This window comes from Podarcis tiliguerta (genome assembly GCF_965153285.1).
Source record: "Podarcis tiliguerta genome assembly, chromosome: 5".
NCBI classification, from domain to species: domain Eukaryota; kingdom Metazoa; phylum Chordata; class Lepidosauria; order Squamata; family Lacertidae; genus Podarcis; species Podarcis tiliguerta.
In genome coordinates this window covers 94,983,163-95,005,133 of record NC_139538.1, presented here as the reverse complement: position 1 = coordinate 95,005,133, position 21,971 = coordinate 94,983,163, and the positions used below count along the sequence as shown (strand labels likewise).

At 44.1% G+C, this 21,971-nt stretch overlaps 1 protein-coding gene across 3 annotated transcripts in view; it reads left to right on the top strand.

The window, feature by feature from the left end:
* Positions 1–21,971, top strand: part of EFCAB6 (EF-hand calcium binding domain 6) — a 110,769-nt gene that overhangs the window by 41,795 nt on the left and 47,003 nt on the right. For all 3 annotated transcript variants that reach the window (XR_014511351.1, XM_083440707.1, XM_083440706.1), the window contains exons 10-17: positions 226–337; positions 6,565–6,735; positions 8,742–8,813; positions 8,934–9,094; positions 12,448–12,615; positions 15,279–15,450; positions 18,682–18,796; positions 19,981–20,096. Coding sequence is in view for 2 of the 3 variants with exons in the window: in XM_083440707.1 (XP_083296833.1) it covers positions 226–337; positions 6,565–6,735; positions 8,742–8,813; positions 8,934–9,094; positions 12,448–12,615; positions 15,279–15,450; positions 18,682–18,796; positions 19,981–20,096 (1,087 nt within the window). In the remaining variant the exon portion in view is untranslated. The remainder of the gene's footprint in view (positions 1–225; positions 338–6,564; positions 6,736–8,741; positions 8,814–8,933; positions 9,095–12,447; positions 12,616–15,278; positions 15,451–18,681; positions 18,797–19,980; positions 20,097–21,971) is intronic.

Below are 21,971 nucleotides of genomic sequence, written 5' to 3'. Positions count from 1 at the left end.
AGTGATGGCCAAACTTGGCCCTCCAGCTGTTTCTGGACTACAATTCCCATCATCCCTAGCTAACAGGACCAGTGGTCAGGGATGATGGGAACTGTAGTCCCAAGTTAGAAGTTCAAAGCAGAGCTTTAAGCTACATGGCTACCTAAGACATCGTCTCAACACCTAACATGCCTCCTTTGTTCTCCTTTTGAGGAGTGAATTCAAGTCACTGTCTTCTTCTTACAGAATAAGAAAGTTGGACCAAGATGTATCGAGTGACCGTATACTCTTAAAGCTGCATGGACATATTCAAGATGCTTATTTATCTCTGAAGAAGGCCTTCCTTATGCTGGACAGAGTGAGAGCAATGAATGCTACCTATCTTTTCTTTGCTTCCCCCTGGGAGGCCCTTCATATATCTTTAATTTTCATCTCCAGATTTTAGCTTCACCAGGTTTGCCCCACAGTGATGCATTATTATGTGGAATAATAACCCATGCAGCAGTAGGCCCATAGAAATTCTGGGAGACCCTAGGCTTAGGCCCAAGCTATCTGAAAGATCATTTCCCCTCATAGGAACCAATCCGGGTTCTGAGACCTTCAGGAGAGGCCCTTTGGCCCTGCCTCCCTCATAGGCACACGTGGTGGGGACCCAGACTCCGGAAGACCCTCCCTGGAGAAGCCAGACTGGCTCCCTCCTTGTCCTGTGCCAGCTGGTGAAGACCTTCTTGTTCCAACAGGCTTTTGGGAACTGAGGGCTTGTAATGAAAGGGCTGGATGTGCTGTTTTCATTGTAATTATCTGTATGGTTTTAATATACCATTCACATATCTAGCTATATCTGTATATTAATGTTTAATTGTTTTTTAATAATTCCCCCTGCCCTGTGAATTTCGCTGTTCTTATTTCACCTGTAAGCCACTTTGAGTCCCTCTCAGGAAGTAAGGTGGGGTATAAATAAATTTATACTACTAATAAGCCTAGACTGAGAGGGGTCCTCATACTTCAGTGTGAGACAGCAAGAACCAAAGCACAGGCGGTCTCATATGCTACATTTAAAGTTGTCTGATTTTTGTTAAATAATTTTCATTACATAGAACTTAATCATAGAATTGTGGAGTTGGAAGGGACCCCAAGGGTCATCTAGTCCAACCTCCTGAAATGCGGGAATCTCAACTAGATCATACATGGCCATCCAACCTCGGCTTAAAAAGCTCCAAGGAAGGAGACTCCTCACCCTCCCCAGACAGACAGAGAGTCCATTCTATAACGTAGTGATCAGCCAGATCACTGGAAGTTAGAAACAGATTTTTGAGGAGCTGGTGTAATTTTCTTTACATGTCTGTGAATAATAATAATAATAATAATAATAATAATAATAATAATAATAATAATAATTTATTATTTGTACCCCGCCCATCTGGCTGGGTTTCCCCTGCCACTCTGGGCGGCTTCCAACAAAGATTAAAAATACATCAAAATGCCACACATTAAAAACTTACCTGAACAGGGCTGCCTTCAGATGTTTTCTAAATGTCAGGTAGTTGTTGTTCTCTTTGACATCTGCAGGGGGGGCGTTCCACAGGGTGGGCGCCACTACCAAGAAGGCCCTCTGCCTGGTTCCCTGTAACCTCACTTCTTGCAATGAGGGAACTGCCAGAAGGCCCTTGGCTCTGGACCTCAGTGTCCGGGCTGAACTATGGGGGCAGAGACGCTCCTTCAGGTATACTGGGCCTTTGAGGCCGTTTAGGGCTTTAAAGGTCAGCACCAACACATTGAATTGTGCTCGCAAACGTACTGGGAGCCAATGTAGGTCTTTCAAGGCCGGTGTTATGTGGTCTCAGTGGCTGTCACCAGTCTAGCTTCAGACTTACTTTTTTAAAAGTCAAGCTGGAAATTCACAGGGGGCACTTTTCAGTGCTTTTGGGATAGGTTGAAAACCTGAACGGTTGTGTAAATCTTTGGGATCAGGTGAAAAACTTTCAGGTAGGGATATGAAAGTGTGTCGGGGGGTCGTGGTTACTTATATTTCAACAAGTTGACTGAGGATTTGTGCTGCTTTTGCTTTTTTTAAAAAACTTGGCTTACTATTCCCAGGTACATTTGGGAGGGGGGGGGAGATGACTGCTGGTCCACATTTTAAAAGGGCACCCCACCCTTTTAAAGAAGAGTGTTAAAAGGGGGGGGGTAAATCCTTGAACACCTTGTCAAAATGTTGGTGCCTCCTGCTACCTTAGAAGTCTTGCAGCTCCCCACAAAAGTCCCCCCCCCCCCGCCTCCCTTCCTGGGAGAGGAATGGTCTCACAAAGGAGTTTCTGTGTGAATTTTACCCAGCCCTGTTTGAAATATCCGGGGACAGTTCCAATACAAGATTCGACTTGCTCTCCATTATCCTCTATCATTTCCCCAACTTCCTGTTCATTGAGTAAACATAGTTTATCTCACAGATTTGTTTTGATCTGACTTAGGTAGATCAGCGTGTTTGAAATCTGAAGCATTTGAAAGTTTCTGTTAGAGAATGGAAAACTGAGCTGAAAGCTTGGAGACAGTACTGTCCACACACAGACACACCTGGCAGCATTTCCCCATTAACACATTCACCATGTGATTCCCGATTGGCGAGGATAACCCAGAGATAACTCTCTAGGAAACTGTGTCCTTACTCTGAATTAGGATAGGCACACAAATAGAGTTCAAGGGGCTTTTGTGTAAGGTGTAACTAGAAGCCGGATTGCAAGGTTACATTTTAAACCACACATCCAGTGATTGGTACGACATTTCATAATGCGTGTCATGCCAAGTCTGGCCAGTGCAATTTGAGGGGAAATGCATATGGTCTTTAAGAAGGAGGTAGCACAAAAACAGAGGCTGCTAGATACAACGTTGTATCTTAAAAATTGTGTGAGTGATATCTTTGGATTTGCTAAGCAAATAATAAACTAGAGAGCAAATTAAAGCTTTCATAGTCTGGATGGCAGCAACTAAATGAGCGGTAGGCATATCTTCAGAATTCCTAGTGGCATGTTTATTACAGATTTGTATATAAACGCTAGATTGCAATTCTTGACTTACATAGCAATTTCTGTCTCTTTTTGCACCAGCTCTGGCGACATCAATTGTGCACTAAATCCCTCACAAAAGAGAGAATTCTCCTAACAATTTACAAAGTAGAACTCACAGTTTCACATACCACAGTGGATAATGGGAGCGCATAGTAGATTAAGCCCCTCATTCAAGCAAGAGATTAAAATCCCACTGAAATTGCAGAGAGCTAAAGGCTTTAATGAAGAAAATTATTTGGAGACAAGAGATATTTGAGATAAAAGAAAATGTTGGCTGCAGGAAATTTAGGGTTTGCTCATGCTAGCTGGTGGTCCTTCACACAGAGATAGTCTGCACTGCAGATTGCAGCAGAGATGCAAACAGCCCCAAGGTGGAGGCATCAGTTCACGTATATGTTGACAGCATGAGCACTCTCTGCCCACAAACCTAGTGACCCCCTCTTAAGGCAGTCCTGTGCATATATGTGTCTCAGTGGGGAAGCTGTCTCTGGCTAGTGTGAACCACTTTCCGGTTCAGGTGTTATAGTTCAAAGGTGAAGTCTGTAAGGCTATATTATATTTCTCAGGAAGTGATCTAGCCAGTACATCTTTTTGATTTATAGGCAAGTGTAGAAGTTCAGAGGAAGCGATTGGCTGCTGCAGCAGCATTAGTGTCAGAGATCAACCTCATACCTGCCAAATCAGGCATAGGCAAACTCGGCCCTCCAGATGTTTTGAGACTACAGTTCCCATCACCCCGACCACTGGTCCTGTTAGCTAGGGATGATGGGAGTTGTAGTCCCAAAACATCTGGAGGGTCACGTTTGCCTATGCCTGTGCTAGATTCACTCTAGCATAAATGGTTGCTGACGAGCATCCTAATAGTCAGATTTTGGCAAAGCCCAGACACTTACTTCAAACATTCAGAGTCTGTGACTTTGTATTAGTTGGGACTTTGAACACAGTACCAGAAAAGTGTAGTTTGAGATTTCGGAAACAATACTGGTTTGGTGTGCCCTGCCAAGCAAAGCTGAGTTGTCCAAACAAATGGCTCAGTTCTTACCTAAAAGCTGGTTTCCTGTTGAGTGCAGCTATTGTCCACCCAGCTGAGTACTGTCTACCCTAACTGGCAATGGCTCTCCAAAGTTTCAGAGAGGGAGTCCTTACCCAACCCTCCCTGGAGAAAGAAGGGTTTGCAAATAGGACCTTTTGCATGCAAAGCTACATCCCTCCTCCTTTTTGTTGCTACTCCCAAAGCGTAAACTGAGACACGGCCCCTTTTGGACTAAAACATCGGCAGCTGGCTTTCACAAGGAAGCGCAGCGTTTCCGCCAAGGCTGCCACAGGTAGAGGTGGATAGTCTCTTTTATAGCTTAGAGTCTGGAACGAGGCTGAGAAAGACGGCTTGATGGGCTGAGTGAAATAGCCCTTCCATTCCTCACCTGCTTATGAGATGGTGGATATTTCCACACATCCCTTCTCTAACAGCATAACTATTTTCCTCCTGCATAGGCTTCATCTCCAGAACTAATGCAGTAACACCAGCCTCTGTGGGAAATGGTTTTAAAGCACAGGAATGGTTTAGAACCATTGGTTAGAAAATAAATATATTAAAACTTAACTATGAATAAATTGGTTTGCTGTATTATTACAGTCACTTTGGCTCTCTGTAGGAAAGAAAAACCAAACGTGACGTGGTTTATCAAGTAACTAGCATTGTTCCAAGCATCTCAGTGGAGCAGGGGAGGGAAAATAGCCACCGGGAGAGTAGTGTTGGAGCCACAACTGGGCAGAGACAATGAGATCAGTTTCCTCCCTGATTCCTACAAAGCAGCATTGCAGAGAGGGTAGGTGGGTGGGAATTTAATTTTCCTCCTTTCCCAGATGCAGCACGAAAGGACTTTAAAGCATTTGTCGCCAGCTCTCTCCACCCTTGGCTGCATCACAACATTTCCCTCACAGCCACACAGGCGCCATGGTAGCCCCCTTCCTCAGGGTCCCCCATTTGCACTAGAAGGCCTTGGATCCAGAGGATGTGTAAACACAAATGCTCCACTTGAGGGGGAACCCTTAGCATCTCCTACACAGTCCCAGCCTGAGGATGTGACTCTCCCACCTGTCTCAGAATCGGAAGAGGACTTGCCTGCATTCTCTCCAGATGCGCAACCGCACAGGAACATGCAACTGCAGAATAAGCTAAATGTTGCCACGGCTCTTACAGTAGGTCAGAGCTACAGGAAGCAAAGGCCATGCCAGGATTATTAAGCCCTCTGATGACTCCGGTCCCTGGTTGAGAAAGCATCTTCTCTCATTCAGCTGCCAGGACCCAGTGGGAGCTGCCCATGGTCCTGATCTGCTTGGCCCCTGATAGTCCTTTGCACTCCCCTTGCAGGCTCCAAGTCCCAGCAGAACAGGATACTGTGCTAAGCACAGGATGCGGTTGAACTGGCAACAGCAGCCTGGCTGTGCTTTAAGATGAAATAAAGGAGGAAGTCTGCCCATGATCAAATTGCTTCCTAGCCTGGCTGGCTACCGTATCACCAGCCCTGCCGTCTTCCTATTGCAGCCAGCCAGCTTGTCTTCCAAGCTGAGCACTGATGAGGAAAAAAACAGGAGGAAGTTGTGATTAGGGGAATTGTATCTAAATGAGTACACAGGCATTTTATGGTTCCCTCGCCACCCTTGTACATGATTTCCTGTGCATTGTTATATACCCTTATTTCCATCAAGAGACTTTTATGAAATTAACACCTCTAAACTGTCGGTGGTGCTTAATTTTTAGGAAGAAAGATGCTGGATTCAGCCCTTGGATTGAAAACAGATGCTGGGGCTCGCCCTACTGAGCCCTGGCACAGATTCAGTCCTGTCTGTTGGTCAATTTTGACAAGCAATGTTATGTATCAGTTGCTGAACGTTCATTTCTCAGCATATTTTCACAGCATATTTATAGTGTGTTGTAGATTTATCAATAGTAAGCTGTAGTGTAGTGTGTATGGCATCCATTTAGTGTTCTTATTTGAGTGGCCTATGTTCTTATTTGAGTGGCCTATGTTCTTATTTGAGTGGCCTATGACTACATGATTTGCTCATCAAAAATATTTTCATTGGCCCATTGGGACTTGCTTTTGAGTAACTTGTCTAGGGTCATACTGTTAGATGATACCCTACAATGTCTTCTACATTGCCCTAGCAAGATCCCATTACACACTTTGAGAAAAATGCAATGATAAGAATATTAAGAGCAAGAAATAGTGTGATTTATTTTTTTAAATCAGCCTACCAACATTGGCATTCAGGCATATATATTTGAAGTGGTATTGGCTAGCAAAAGGTAGAATAGTCACTAATTTAGAGATTAGTTACTTTTCAATCAGTTCTGAAGGTGGACAGAAGCATAAAACTATCCATTTAAAGCAACAGTAAAACAAAAATTAAACCAGAATAAAAACTCCTAAATACAGTACAGGAGAATTAAAGAGGTTTAATGTCGCTGTCCAGTAAAATAGGACTAAATGCTCTTTTATACATTCTGCCACCTTTCCAGAATCAGGATGGAAAAATTACAAGAAATGAGCTCCGTCGCATTTTGGATTGCATCATGTTCCGAATAAGTGATGATGATTTTCAAGAACTAACCAAGATCATTGACCCAGAACACACTGGGCAGCTCAGCTACAATAAATTTTTAAATCTGTTTGAAGAAAAGGAATCACTAGTAAGCATTTCTTATCAATCAATCATTTATTTATTGTGTTTGACTAAAAGCTATTACAAATGCAATTACAGATTGAGCATTTATTATCACTAGAACCTGTGTATGAGAATAAGAGAGAGAGAGATTCAAACAAGTTTCAGTAGAATCTTGTGCTTTGAATATAGCTAAATTATTGAAAAGAAATCTAGTTTTAATGGAAGTTAAAGTTGTTTCAAATGCTTGTTCCTGAATTGTTACAGTGGTGCCTCGCAAGACGAAATTAATCCGTTCCGCGAGTCTCTTCGTCTTGCTGTTTTTTCGTCTTGCGAAGCAACCCTATTAGCGGATTAGCGGCTATTAGTGGCTTAGCGGCTATTAACGGCTTAGTGGCTGTTAACGGCTTAGCGGCTATTAACGGCTTAGCGGCTTTAAGAAAAAGGAAACAAACTCGCAAGAACTCGCAAGATGTTTCGTCTTGCGAAGCAAGCCCAGAGGGAAATTCGTCTTGCGGAACGACTCAAAAAACGGAAAACTCTTTCGTCTAGCGAGTTTTTCGTCTTGCGAGGCATTCCTCTTGCGGGGCACCACTGTATTTGCTTCTAAAGCAGTTAACATATTCCTACTGTTTAACACTTCTAAGACTGAGTCACATGAAGCCTGAGCTGGATAAACGTATGAAAGGCTGCAGCACATGGCAGATTTTCACCTTGTCCCTTGGTGGTGGCCAAGGAGCAAAGGAACAGCAGAGACAGTCATTTGCCGAAGTCTGGCAGAGGAATCAGTGCACCAAAGCACCACCATTTCTTTTGCAAGAACATTTAAGAAGATCAGATGCAGCGTGAGACAATTCTCAGTTTGCATACCCCACCTTGCAAATGCTTTGCTCCAGCACTTCCTAAACCAAGGAGGCAGCTGCAGTGCTCCCCCCCCCCCTTTAAAATAGCTGCTCCTAGAGAATGGAAGTGTGGCATGGAGGCCCATCTCCTGAACAAGGCTTCCAACAACATGAGGTACCTTTGCTCCGGGTTCTGCACTGGCTCCCCAATGCTTTCAGACTCAAATCAGCACAGTAGTTTTCACTTCTAATGCCCTCAAGCACATTGTCCTTTACACTAAGGGAGCAATCCTATACCCAAGAAGCTGGTGTAAAGCAAGCCAGCATAAAGTATTCCAGATCCTGACTCCATGCAGGAGTGGGGCTGCTGCTGACTGAGCCATTCTAAGCCCAGCAGAAGGAAAAACACCTCTCCTCCCCACCTGCCTCCCCGAAATTTCTTCTAAAGGGTTGGGACAGCGTACAAGATCAGGAGAAGGAGGATAGCTCCATCTGTCAAGAAGATGGGCTTGCACTGACTGAAAAACCATAGTAGTATGGTGTTGAATTCCTTCCCTTTGTTTCAGTAACTGTTTTTAAAGGATGCAATCTGGTTCATAGTTCCCAGCTTCCTGGGCGCCCAAGCACCCACAAAATTCCCCATGAAGGGGCCGGGCACCCACAAATATCAGTGCCAGGGCAATGCATGCTGCATGGCATTCACGGTCATGGAGCCAAGCTGGCACTCCTGATTCGATACATTTGCCTGGGAGCCTTTCTTCAGTTCTTGAGCTGAATGCTGGTTTGGCTGAGAGCCTCTGCACACTTTCTGGGCCAGTCATCTGCCACACAGTTCTGCGTGTGCATCCCAAAACAGCAAGTGGCTGTGCAGCTGCATAGGGAGCTACAACCAATGAGGGCTCCCTGGCACATATTCCTGAGTGCTTCATGGAAACTCAGGCTCCCATTATCCACATTTTCTGTGTGAGCACAGCAGGTGGGAGGGGGCACCAGAGGCCAATCATAGAATCGTGGCATTATTTCATTCATTTATTGTATCCCCGTGGCCTTTTCTTTTCCCAAGTATATTACAAAATGTATTACTTTATACTTAATTTTCAAACACAAAAATCTGTTGCCTTTGCTCTTGTGCTGCATTTAGGAAACAGTATGGTGGAAAGGTTGTAATTCAAGTGCTTTTTTACCCAATTAGACAGATTCAAAAATGATTAATGGGTCAAAGAAGGCAAAAAAGCCAACTTCTGTCCTTGAAGCGTGGCACATTGTAAGTAACACAGAGTTTTTTGAACAGTAAATCAAGATTTTCCAAGTACTTAAGTGCACAATTATCTATTCAACCGTTTGTAAATATTTCAATTTCCTCATCAAAATGGTTGCATATTAGGCAGAAGATGTCCTAACTGAGCAGATCAAAGGGTACTGGAATGAATTCAGCAAAGCTTTGCAGGCGTTTGATCCTCGAAATAACGGCATCATCAGCAGAAATAATTTCCGAAAAGTCCTTCTCCTCTACTGTCCCTCGTTAACTGACGACCATTTTATCGCGTAAGTTGGTGGTTTGCTTTTCATTTTCCATTTTAATCTTAGCTCTGAAACTCCTTCATAGGCAGTTGAATTTCTTGGCTTCTCGATGTCATGCGCACACTTGAAAAAAACAGAGCTTTATCTAGCCTGAGCATAGGTGCAGCTCTCATGCACAAAGCTTTCCCACGGGACTCAGTAAAGCCCTGTTTGGAAGGGACAAATCTCATCCAAGACTAAAATTAGGTGTTTGTTGATTTGCCCAATGTAGTCAGTTGCAGAAAACAAGACAAGATGAGCCTCTGGCCAGGGGAAGCTTAATGTCAGTCTGAGCAAAGGCCGTCCCCTATCCAAGCCATTGAAAGAGACTTCAAGGTGACACCTTTTCTCCAGATAGCCATACCACACAGTCCCCACCACCTTGCTTGAGTTTGGGTTCTGACCTTCTTGGCCATTTGGCTGTTGCATTAGCTTAGATTGCTGCAAGTGCTGCATGTAGTAGAAACCTTTATGATATTGATGCATCCTCGCATTGGCCCTGGAACTTTTTGGTTCTTGCTGTTGGGCTCCAGCGGAGCATGTGTAGCTATCCATCCATCCATTTCTGAGTTCCCACAGGCATTATGTCATTTCAGTGAACTGTGCATTTTGCTCTTGATGGGCAGCTAACTGAACCACATGTCATCCAGTGCTCCTCTCATCAGAGGTGATCTCCTAGGTTAACCCTATGGTTAACCCTACAGTTGGCTTCGGAATTGTGAAATGATCACCACTTGAAATTCTTACTTGAAAGCAAAGAGCAAGAGAAAGGGAAAGGGAAAGAGACTGAGGTAGCAAAGATAACAGACTGGCTGTAACTGGTAAGTGTGTGCAGGATTTTTGAACAATAAAAATAATTATCAGACAAAGCACTAGCAGTTGCCCAAACGAGTCTCAGCATCCCATCGCAATCAATTGCTTTCAGCATTGCTACCAAAATAGGATTAATTTGTGTGTGGGCACTTTATGAAAAAAAAGCTCTGATGTGTGTTTTGCTCTTTTTGCTGTTCTATCTCCAGTTTTTGGGTTTGTTTGTTTTTTGTTAATTCTGACCCGGGCGGCACAGATGCCGCGTCTAGTTTCTGTTTCCTTTTTCTTCCCCAACATGCAAGTCGGCTGAGACCCCGCCTCTGATTTCCTCTGTTCAAAGCATAACTAGTTCCAGGTTCAGCCTCTCTGCTCTCTGCCTCCTCTTCACTGTCAGAAGACAGACTGCTAATTATCTCTTTCGGCTCTCTATAAGTACTGGTCTCTCCCCTTAGCTCTCTAGCCGTTTGCCTCTCCCTGACAGATACATATGATGTATCCATTGCAAGATTGGACAGCATGACAAGTTCTGCTGGTTGGGTGTTTTAGCTTTAAACTCTGGACCCGGTTCCAGACTTTCTGCTGCGTTCTAGGTTAAGCAATTTGACAAACAGCCTAACAGGAATGTAGTTGGAGCTTATCCATTATTGGTTATGGAACTGTAGAATCATAGAGTTGGAAGGGACCCTGAGGAACATCTAATCTAACCCCCTGCAATGCAGGAATAGGCAGTTGGCTGTTACCGGGGATCAAACCTGCAACCTTGGGGTTCTCCGCACCGTGCTGTAACCAACTGAGCTACCCAGCTGCATTACTTGATTTTGTGATTCCTTCTTCTTCATAGCTTACAATGGCCCTGCTGCACATCATATATAGGTCTGGTGCCAGGTGCTTGGCACTTTAGGCACAAAAATATGATATCCTGTTTATTCAGGTAGTTAGCTAAAGCTCCGTATGTATAGACGGACAAACATGCACACACACATCAATAAAATATATTGATGATTATGATTACTGGATGTGCCTAGGTTGTCTTTTAACTTCATAGCCAGTCTTTAATGTTGTTTGGCAGCAACTAAGTTAAACTATCAGGATTCAGAGAGAAGTGACTGACCAGCACATTCAAGAAAGTCTGTATTTCCGTCTGTCTGGATTTTAATTTGTGTGGCCTTTGTCAGTATTAATCAGATTACTCCATGGAACAGTGGATGGCAGTATTCATTTGCAAACAATGAACTGACAAGGGATTCCAGATCCACGCTGCAACATTTTCACATAAGTCAAATTGACATGACTCCACTAAATACACTGGAATTGATTTTCATAGAATTGTAGAATTGTAGAGTTTGAAGGGACCCTGAGGGTCATCTAGTCAAACCCCCTGCAAAGCATGTGCAGGAGGTTTCATAACCAGGCAGAGGGACTGAACGTTCGTTGAATCCTGTTTCAAAAGAAGATTTTTGGCAATGAGAACAAAGAACAAATATCTTTCTGACTTTTCATATGTCTAGACTCAAGATTCTTACTGACTTGTAGATTGCACTTTTGCAAGGGGGACTTCTGTTTTAATTGGACTCCAATGTACCTTGTTCTTACAATGCTTCATTGTGAAGCTATCTTCAATTGTAATTCTGCTTACCTCTCAACTTTAATTTTTGCTTTTAAATGTAATTACCAAGGATATTTTTTTCTTACATAAAAACAAAATCGAAAGTTATTTTCTGACATAATTTTCAGAGCTGTAATAATATAAACAAAATACAAACCATGTGGTGTTTATAGGATAGTTAAATAATTGCCAATTTTGTGTTGAGCAAAATGCTGTTACCTGCTTTGATCCAGGCAGTAGTCTGGATCATTGTTTAAAATATGCACGATGTTTCTCTGTCAACTAGATTTTAAGGTTAAAAACAAGCATTTATCCAAATTATAAGGCAATTAATTCATACTCAGGAGACCATCCCAGATATAAAAAGTGCAACCCAAGAAGTTATCCCTCGGTTTACTAAGGTGAGAATTGCCTCTCAAAGCAGAAGGATGCTATGCTATTGGATGCTATGGCATGGGTGGGCAAACTAAGGCCCATGGAAAGATCGCCTTCTTAATCGGGCCTGCGGATGGTCCTGGAATCAGAGTGTTTTTACATGAGTAGAATGTGTGCTTTAATTTAAAATGCATCTCTGGGTTATTTGTGGGGCATAGGAATTTGTTCACTCCCTCCCCCCAAATATAGTCCAGCCCACCACATGGTCTGAGGGACGGTGGACCGGCCCACAGCTGAAGAAGGTTGCTGACCCCTGGGCTATGGGTTGCTAGCACTGGCAATCATCTGAGCATCTTCTGACCTCCCATTATCTTAAGGAATGATAGTCATCTCAGTCTTAACTGCTAGTGTTTACCTATCTCTTCTGTTACAGGCCGAGGCAGATTAACCCTTCTTGGAACTTGACCAAAAGAACCCTAGGGAGCCACACAGACGGACACTGAGAGAAAATGTTATGGCCTAACTATTTTAAATATGTTTCCCACAGATTATACCAGAAATATCAAGATGACACTTCAGAAGGGGTCCTGTACAGGATGCTCTTACATAGTTTAGGAGTTGCCGATTTGCCAAAAGAATTAACTGTTCTCGCTAGCATCCCTTCATCCCGGGGAAGTCAAAGAGAAGAAAAAAAGCAGGCAGACTTTGCAGAAAGGTACTGTGTACATGATTGCGAATGGAGACTGTTCACTGCCAAATACAAAGTATGTGAAACTTACCATGGGTGGGTTGTTGTTGTTTGTTTTGGGTTTTTTGCCTTATCAAAACTTCTAAGGCTTCTCTTGACCTTCTTATGTTTTGTCTGAAAAAGAACTTCCAGCTTCTCCCTTGCATGTCTGATTTCCCTTTTAAGGCATTCAAGCCATTGGTCACCACCACATCTTGTGGCAAGCAAGTCCATCAGCGAATTCTGTGTTGTGCACACAATTACTTTGTCCTGAGTCTCCTGCCAGGCAGTTTCATGAAACGCCCCCCCCCCCCAAATTCTAATAATGATGGATGGCTTGCATGTGAAAGGAATTTACAAGGATCCTCATAGATGCTCTTGGCATGGTCATGTGTTAGAGATATCAGGGACAAGGGTTAGGTTCTGTTCGCAGTGCAACACAGTTCAGTGCTTTTCTCCATAGAAGTGAGACACACCTGCTCACCTATGTGGGACAAAGTAAAGAGCTGAACTTAGGGACATAATGAGGGCTGCTCAGTAACTGAGAATTAAGCCTGCTGCTATCTGCATAGCACTCACCCAGGCTTCTATTTCTTGGTGTGCCAGAATGTTGAGTACTGGTGTTCGTGTGTACAGTGGTGCCTCGCAAGACGAAATTAATTCGTTCTGCGAGTTTTTTCGTTCTACGAGTTTTTTCGTCTTGCGAAGCACCGCTGTGTATTGACGGTTTCCCATAGGAATGCATTGGCGGTTTTAAAAAAAAAAAGGCGCAAGACATTTCGTCTTGCGAAGCAAGCCCTTAGGGAAATCCGTCTTGCAAAGCACCTCAGAAAACAAAAAACTCTTTCATCTTGCGAGTTTTTCGTCTTCCGAGGCATTCGTCTTGCGAGGTACCACTGTACGTATGTTGTTCATGTACAAAAAGCCTCTAAACCACTTGGCGCTAGACAGTGATTAAATCCATGCAAGATGTCCTTGCTATGGATCTATGCTTCTTCCTGATGGAATAGCATAAGAGAATCCTTTAGAAAAACCAAAAGAGATGAATATTGTTGTTAGCATCTGCCTGTCTCAAGAGAGAATGGCGTGTGCCCGCGGGAGTGAAGTCAAACCGCTGTGATAGCAGCACGGAAGTGACCTCCCCAGGGCTCAAGCTTGGGCAGTGTGTATGGAAGTCCTGCTGCCCAGATGACTGATGGGGTCCAAAGCAGAGCAAGATGTTGGGCACCAGCTTGGCTGCAAGAGTTGCAGGAATAAGGTGTACAAGGCATCACCCAACCATCTTAGGGACTGCACTCCAAATTCATGTAGGGTTTACGCCTTAGCCTTTCCTTCTCCTGAAGCCATCCCGCAAGGCAGCAGAGGTTTAGGATCAGAGTTCTCCTCCTAGATAGACAACCTTCCCAGGTTGACGAGCCCCATCTGCCCCTCACTTCCATGTGCAGCATGAATATTATAAAGACCTGAATGCTTAGCTGGTAGCTGGTAGGTTTAGGCTGAGTGTATTCTGGTTATGCTCATTTCTGTTCTGTACAGTGTCTTAGCAGATATCGTGGAGAACATCAGATCTGCTGAATGGGAGAGCTTCAGCCTGCCACCAAAACGCAGCTCTTCCATGTTGGTATAGCTGTTGCAGGCAAAATATTTCAGTGTGATGCAAATGCATATTGTGTGGATCGTTTCATTCTATAGTTTTGTTAGTAAAGGACCCCTGACTGTTAGGTCCAGTCGCAAACGACTCTGGGGTTGCGGCACTCATCTCACTTTACTGGCCGAGGGAGCCGGTGTGTTTGGCCGCAGGCAGTTTTTCAGGGTCATGACTAAGCCGCTTTTGGCGAACCAGAGCAGCGCACGGAAATGCTGTTTACCTTCCCGCCAGAGCGGTACCTATTTATCTACTTGCACTTTGACTTGCTTTCGAACTGCTAGGTTGGCAGGAGCAACGGGAGCTCACCCCGTCGCGGGGATTCGAACCGCCGACCTTCTGATCGGCAAGCCCTAGGCTCAGTGCTTTAGACCACAGCACCACCTGCGTCCCTTTTTAGTTTTGTCAATAGGTGGCACTAGACTGGGTTTTATCTGAGTTGATTTAGGAAACCTGACAGGTGTGCCCTCTAAGCCTTCCATGGCATATGCCAACTTCTTAACCCACTAAACTGTCCAAGATGTGCAAACAAAACTCTGCTAACCTTCAAGGTCTACTTTGTTTATTTTTAGAGAGTCATAAGTCCATGTGTGCATTTCTTTGTAATACAGATACCTTTGCTTCAATGAATGGAGCTGTCTACACGCACAAAGCTCTGGGTGCACATCAGTGTGCCCTGGGAGGTCTAGGTCAAGTGATAAAGTGCTGCTTTCAAGAGAACATCAACCAGTCTCTAACATTACACCAGTTAGAGACTCTACAACTCTGGGATTCACTGCCAAAGTTGGCTCTTCACTGGTTGTTCTCTTTTCAAATGGACCATGTAGCCATTGACATCTGAGGAGCTGATAATTATACTTTTATAAACAACTGCTGCTTTGTGCACAGCTTCTGGTGGGCGTCTGCTCTCTATTATTGCAGAAATACAGATCATTAATGTTTAATCAAATATTTTATGGTACCATATTTAAGATGCTTCTCTTTGTTGCCAATCTTCCAATTTTAGAATGAAACAGATTGAAGACTATGCCTACAAATTCGCTAAGAATAGATCTGTTGATGAAGTAATTGAAAGGCTGAGGGAAAGTATCCTGCAACAGGAAGCTACTGTTAGAGATGGCTTTCTTGCCTTCAGCAAACAAGCTAGTGGGAAATTGAATAAAACTGATTTTCGCAAGGTAAATGTAAATTTATTCGGTCATTCAACCTGATGTGGATTGTTTTGCATTGAGATTTCCTGTTATCTCTTCAACTTAAGTCTCTCTCTCTCTCTCTCTCTCTCTCTCGTAAAAAAAGCTGGCATTAACTCTTGCGAAACTCTTCATAAATAAACCTTTGACACACAAACTGTTGCTGCCGTCCCAAGGCAGGCCGTAACAACCCACAGGGGTGATCACATTTCAGATAATCCACGGGTGGACCGTGTTGCTCTCTGTGCTTCTCATCCCTGACCAGTGAATTTTTTTTAATTGGTTCCCCCTCTCCTTTGAAAATTAGTCCACTGTGGTCTTTCAAAAGCAAAAAAAAATAAGCCGCAGAGTGCGATGGGGTTCTGCACCCTTATTAAAAAGACCAGGTTCGGATATTTTTGTTTTTTGTATTTTAAAGCGCAGCTTGACATAGCCTGGTTATCAACACCTGCTACATACAACATCTTTTATTTTGATATTTTGTTCAGATCAGCTGATGAACACTCTGTAGACTGAATGCTCACTTCCCATAGCTGTGTAGTCTCTCGGCACATTTCTGCACAAAGAGTCAAAGTATGACCAGTTGTATCTTAGCCATAATTCGCTGCGTTGTTAGGCTACCTAAGCCCCACCTTTGCATGTTGAGTTGGACAATGAAGCTGTGTCGCAGTTTGGATGCACAAATTGGGCCTTTGCATTGGTTCGATAAAAATCCCACTTAAGTTCTGTTGAATCTGGAGACCAGACCCTTACTTGCAACTAGGGGTTGCCCTCCCTGCTGCCCCAAAAGACTCACTCACCAGGGTCACATAATGGCGTGGCTTCTGGCAAGCTTTTGCAGCAGGCATGGGTGAGGCCACGAAATTAAGAGACGCCTGCTTCTTGGGAGGAAAGCCATGACAAACCTAGACAGCATCTTAAAAAGTAGAGACATCACCTTGCCAACAAAGGTCCGTATAGTAAAAGCTATGGTTTTCCCAGTAGTGATGTATGGAAGTGAGAGCTGGACCATAAAGAAGGCTGATCGCCGAAGAATTGACGCTTTTGAATTATGGTGCTGGAGGAGACTCTTGAGAGTCCCATGGACTGCAAGAAGATCAAACCTATCCATTCTTAAGGAAATCAGCCCTGAGTGCTCACTGGAAGGACAGATCCTGAAGCTGAGGCTCCAATACTTTGGCCACCTCATGAGAAGAGAAGACTCACTGGAAAAGACCCTGATGTTGGGAAAGATGGAGGGCACAAGGAGAAGGGGACGACAGAGGACGAGATAGTTAGACAGTGTTCTCGAAGCTACAAACATGAATCTGACCAAACTGCGGGTGGCAGTGGAAGACAGAAGTGCCTGGCGTGCTCTGGTCCATGGGGTCACGAAGAGTCGGACACGACTGAACGACTAAACAACAACAACAACATGGGTGAGGCCTGCATGGAGGTGCTGCCCTGCGGGATTCCACCACCCAAGGCGGCTGCTTCCGTTTGCCTCACGGGCAGCCCAGCCCTGCTTACAATGGATTGTCATTGCACGCCGATGGCCTGATTGAGAAGCTTTCTAGATGCATGAAACTCCTAGATTTCAGCATCAGGAGCAGCCTCCTGCATGCAGCTCCAGTGGCACTTATGACACAGAGGGAGCTCACCTGTACAGGAGTTCCACCACTCTGCACCTGGAGCTTTGCATCAGAACCATTAACTCTAATTCTGGGGCAAGGCAGATCTTTTTGTATTCATTGTATTTATGCAATCGCGGCTACCTTTTGTATGCCACACTCCTATGGCTCTAGAATTAAGCATTCGATCTGATAGCAAAAGCCTGTACTAAAGCACAAAGCAGCTAATCTCTTTTCAAAAGCTTTGAAAATCTACTGAAAAGAGTGATAATTTGCTAATTAGAGTATTCTCACTTCTTTTTTTTTTTCATTTTTATGCCATTCAGCCATATGATGCTGCTTCCTTTTTCTTTTAATCTCCAGAGCTAAGAAAGTAAAATAGAATAGAATAGCAAGAATAATCACAATTGAAGCAATTACAAAAGGACAAAAATATGCAGTGGAAAGAATATGCTCAAATTAGAAGTAGAGGAATAATTTGCAGTGATTAAACTGGAGGAAGTATTACTAAACAAGGCCACAATCTTGGAACCAGTCACTTATAGGTCTTTCTACTGAGTTTAATGGTACTCTCCGCAATTGGCCACAGTCAGACTTAGTGCGAGGCCACAAGATGTGGCTTGTTTAACAGTACTGAGCATGAGCTGCATGCAAGATCTCACAGCTTTACCAGGAGTAAACCAATCAAGCAGGTGAACAAACCAAAGAGTGGCTGGCTTAGTTGTCCATTCAAGCCAGTGTTTGTGATTTGTTTCTCCCAAACTGTGATCTCAGCTTTAGGTCATGGCTGTTTGTTCATTTATCTTCAATGGGCGTTGGTGTGGACATAACACTAAGTGAGCCACTCTGTTTGTTTTCCTGCTCAACGGAGGAAGGGGGCAAAAAGCGAGAGTTTGGACTGCATGCACCAGCACACAGTTTATGCACAGCATGGTTAATGTCTGAATGCAGCTATCATTTCAACATTGTAGGTGGAAACTATGCTGGGGGGGTGGGGAGACAAGGACTGTTGAGCTTCAGCTTACGACTTGATGGTTGAAAGCTTAATGAGCTACCTAAGCTGGGGACATTGGTCACTTAAAAACTGTGGCAATGCAATTCCATACCTGCTCATAGAAGGGCTTACTACAAGGTAAACTGGTACACGATTACAATTATAACAATGTAACCAAGAGATTTGACAAGGAAATGCTTTCTTTGTCATTCTACAGACAGGTGGGAACAGCAGATGCTGTCTTAGAAAATGCATTATCTTCTGCGTGTGAAAGAAGGCAATGTTTCTTCAAAAATGGTTCCTGCCACATGCAACTTTTAGAAGTATTTGCACTAAAATAGTTCAAAAAATGTCAAATCTGCTGCCCCATTAACCCTTTTCCAGCTTATTGATTGATTTGGGGAATTGACTAAATGTTGCAGCCCCATCTGAACCTCAAGTAGGAGAGCCCTTATTTGAAGCAGAAAAAATGGGTTTACAAGTCCTATTTGATTTCAGTGGAAGGGAACAGAGCATTTCCTGTTGAAATCAGTGGGCGTTAAAAGGGGCAGGATTGTGCCTAGTCTTTTACCCAAAAAAAACCCACCCACTCCTGCTTTTTTCTTTTTCCGCCAGCTGTTGGATGATATTGGGATGCCAATGGATGATGAGCAGTTTAATCTACTCATTGAAAAATTAGGATTCCCTTCTGGAGGGCTGAGTTATCTTGATTTTGTCGCAATATTTGAAGGTAACTGGATATTTATTGATACCTTACTATAAATATTCTGAAAGAATGTAAACCTTTTTTTCCTTATTGGCTGGGAGGACTTCTGAGCTTTGCTTATTCTGGGAATAAGTGCTCTTCACGGCTCAGCCATTTCCTCCAGAGCTGTTCAGGTTAAGGATGGGGTCCTCTTGTGCCATGCTGGCTGATTTTCCTTCTCCATGTGGGGGAGGAGGGCTAGACTCAAGGTTTGTTGGTTTCTTAATTCTAATGGCAAAAGTGAGAACCAAATCCAAAGAGTAAATAAATTGTGGCATAATTCTGCGATTCATGCAGCGTTCTTTTGGCAGCAGCATGTGTCTCTTAGCCAATTCCACTCTGTCTTGGCTTGCTGACACAAGCAGCCCTGTCAAAGACAGCAGAGAGCCAAATAACTGTAAGGAACTGAAATAGCCTAGCCAGCCCCTGAGAACCTCTTCGCCCCTCTTCCCTCGCACCGAAGCCAAATAGCACCTGTCCCTCGGCCCAATTTTATGTAGGCCCTGGCCTGTTTTTAAAAGCCCCCTGCAAGAAATCTGTTCAGGTCTCAGGTAAGAGTGATTTGGCCTCCCCTGGCAGCCTGTTGGGTAGGAAAGAATTGGGGGGGGGGGGGAGAGAAACAGGGCCAGAAAAAAGAGAAAATGGCCGTGGGGGCACTGCCAGTATGTGAGACTGTGGCCTTAGACTGAGAAAAGCTTGCCAGCCTGCTAGGTATATTTGCGGCGAGCAGTTCAGGCAGTAAATGTTTTTATTGTCCAAATATTACAAACCTGAACAGGTTTGTGATATCTGGGGCCTAGGGGTTATGAAATCTTTTTTGAAAGCTGAATTTTCTTGGCAAATTGCTGATCACCTAATTTATAACTTTATACAGTAGGTTATATCTATAGTCCACCCTGCCCCAATTCTCCAAGGAGATTATTGTGGTTCTTCCCTCACTTTATCCTGACAACAGCCCTGTGATCTGCATTTGGTTGAGAGGGAATGACGGCTCCAACATCCCTGCTCCGTGAGCTGCGTTAGCCGAGTGGGGATCTCAACTGGGGTCTCCCAGGTGCTAGTCCAACTTTCTGACTGGTATATCACACTGGTTTCTAGTGTCAGTGATTTGAATCTATTTCATGATTTTGTGGACCATTGGTCACTTTGGCCTGATGTAACTATTTCAGATTCCAGAATGAGTGGACACTCTCCAAATCGACGGGCCAGTGCCGGCAAGTGTCACTTTGTGTCTGCTGAGGAATGCCTCGGCCAGTATTGTGATAAGCTTGTGGAGGAATATGGGGTAAGTGCAGCCAGCTCTTTCCTGTTATTTATTGATGTCATGTCTTATTGTTATGTATTTGCATTTCTTTGCACATTTTCCTCATGTGTTGCTATTGTAAGGGAGAGAATGGTATCGATGGAACCCTCAGGGCCTTTGAATCATAGAATTCTAGAGTTGGAAGAGACCCCAAAAGTCCAATCCCCTGCAATGCAGAAATCTCAACTGAAGCACCCATGACAGATGGCCATCCAGCCTCTGCTTAAAAATCTCCAATGAAGGAGAGTCTACCACCTTCTGAGGAAGTCAATTCCAGAACATTAGAAAGTTCTTCCTGATTTTGGGTTGGAATCTTTTCATGTAACTTGAATCCATTGGATTTCTCCTCTGCAGCAGGAGAAGACAAGGTTGCTCCATCTTCCATGTGACAGCCCTTGAGATATTTGAAGACGGCTATCCTGTCTCCTCTCAGTTTTCTCTTTTGCAGGCTAAACATACCCAGCTCCCTCAACCATTCCCCACAAGGCTTGTTTTCCAGACCTTTGATCATCTTGTCACCCTTTCCCACACATATTCCAGCTTGTCAATATGCTGCCTAAATGGTGGCACCCAGAACTGAACACAGTACTCCAATTACTCAAAGTTTCACCTTTAAGAAACTCCCAATCATCTTGGACTCCCTTCTCTTTGAGTATTTATGACCATGGGATCTCACCTGGTAGTTCCTTAAGCTTTCTGAAATTAGGCTTCTTAAGGGCCAAAGTACATGTCCAACTACACTCAAGTTTTCCCTTGCCTCTATATCATGAAACCGAAGAGGACATGATAATCTCCTCCCAAGGTTCCCAGTACTCTCATTTCATCCCTGTTGGTGAAGAGCAGGTCCAAGACAGATGATACCCTTGTTGCTTCTTCCACCTGCTGGGAAATGAAATGGTCAGTGAAGCAACTGAGGAGCTTGAGGACGGCTCCTTCTAAGCAATTTCCCTCCACTGTAGATTCAAAAATCCATGTTTCATTCCTGTTCGGATCAATCTTTCAGCAGGTCTGCCTGTTAGGCTGCTTGTGTTGTAATCTGCTTATGTCTGCTAGTATAAAAGGCAGTTTCCTTCCACAAACTATCCATGTAGGATGAAAGTTTGAAGTCCCTTTTCCTTGCCCTTCCTGGAAGGAGGGAGCCTGAGTTTATCACATTCACAGCAGAGGAAAGAAGTTGTCCTGTAGCTGCAGCCAGGGGTTCTTAAATGTTCAGGTGTTCATCAGGGAGGAGGAGCAAAAGAAGATTAGCAACCTTGCAAGAAGGAAAAGCTTAGCTTGCAGTAATGAGATGAGCCTTCCCATCTGGCAAGGATCACTGCTGTGGAATTGATATGCTGAGGCTTCTTCCTTGCTGGGCATGCAGGGAAAGTTGATGGGCAAGCCAGCACTTCAAACTTCTCCAGTCTTCCCCAGCTGTAGGGGTGGTCTGTAGGAGGGAGTCATAGAATCATAGAATCATGGAAGAGACCACAAGGGCCATCGAGTCCAACCCCCTGCCAAGCAGGAAACACCATCAGAGCACTCCTGACATATGGTTGTCAAGCTTCTGCTTAAAGACCTCCAAAGAAGGAGACTCCACCACACTCCTTGGCAGCAAATTCCACTGTCGAACAGCTCTTACTGTCAGGAAGTTCTTCCTAATGTTTAGGTGGAATCTTCTTTCTTGTAGTTTGGATCCATTGCTCCGTGTCCGCTTCTCTGGAGCAGCAGAAAACAACCTTTCTCCCTCCTCTATGTGACATCCTTTTATATATTTGAACATGGCTATCATATCACCCCTTAACCTCCTCTTCTCCAGGCTAAACATGCCCAGCTCCCTTAGCCGTTCCTCATAAGGCATCGTTTCCAGACCTTTGA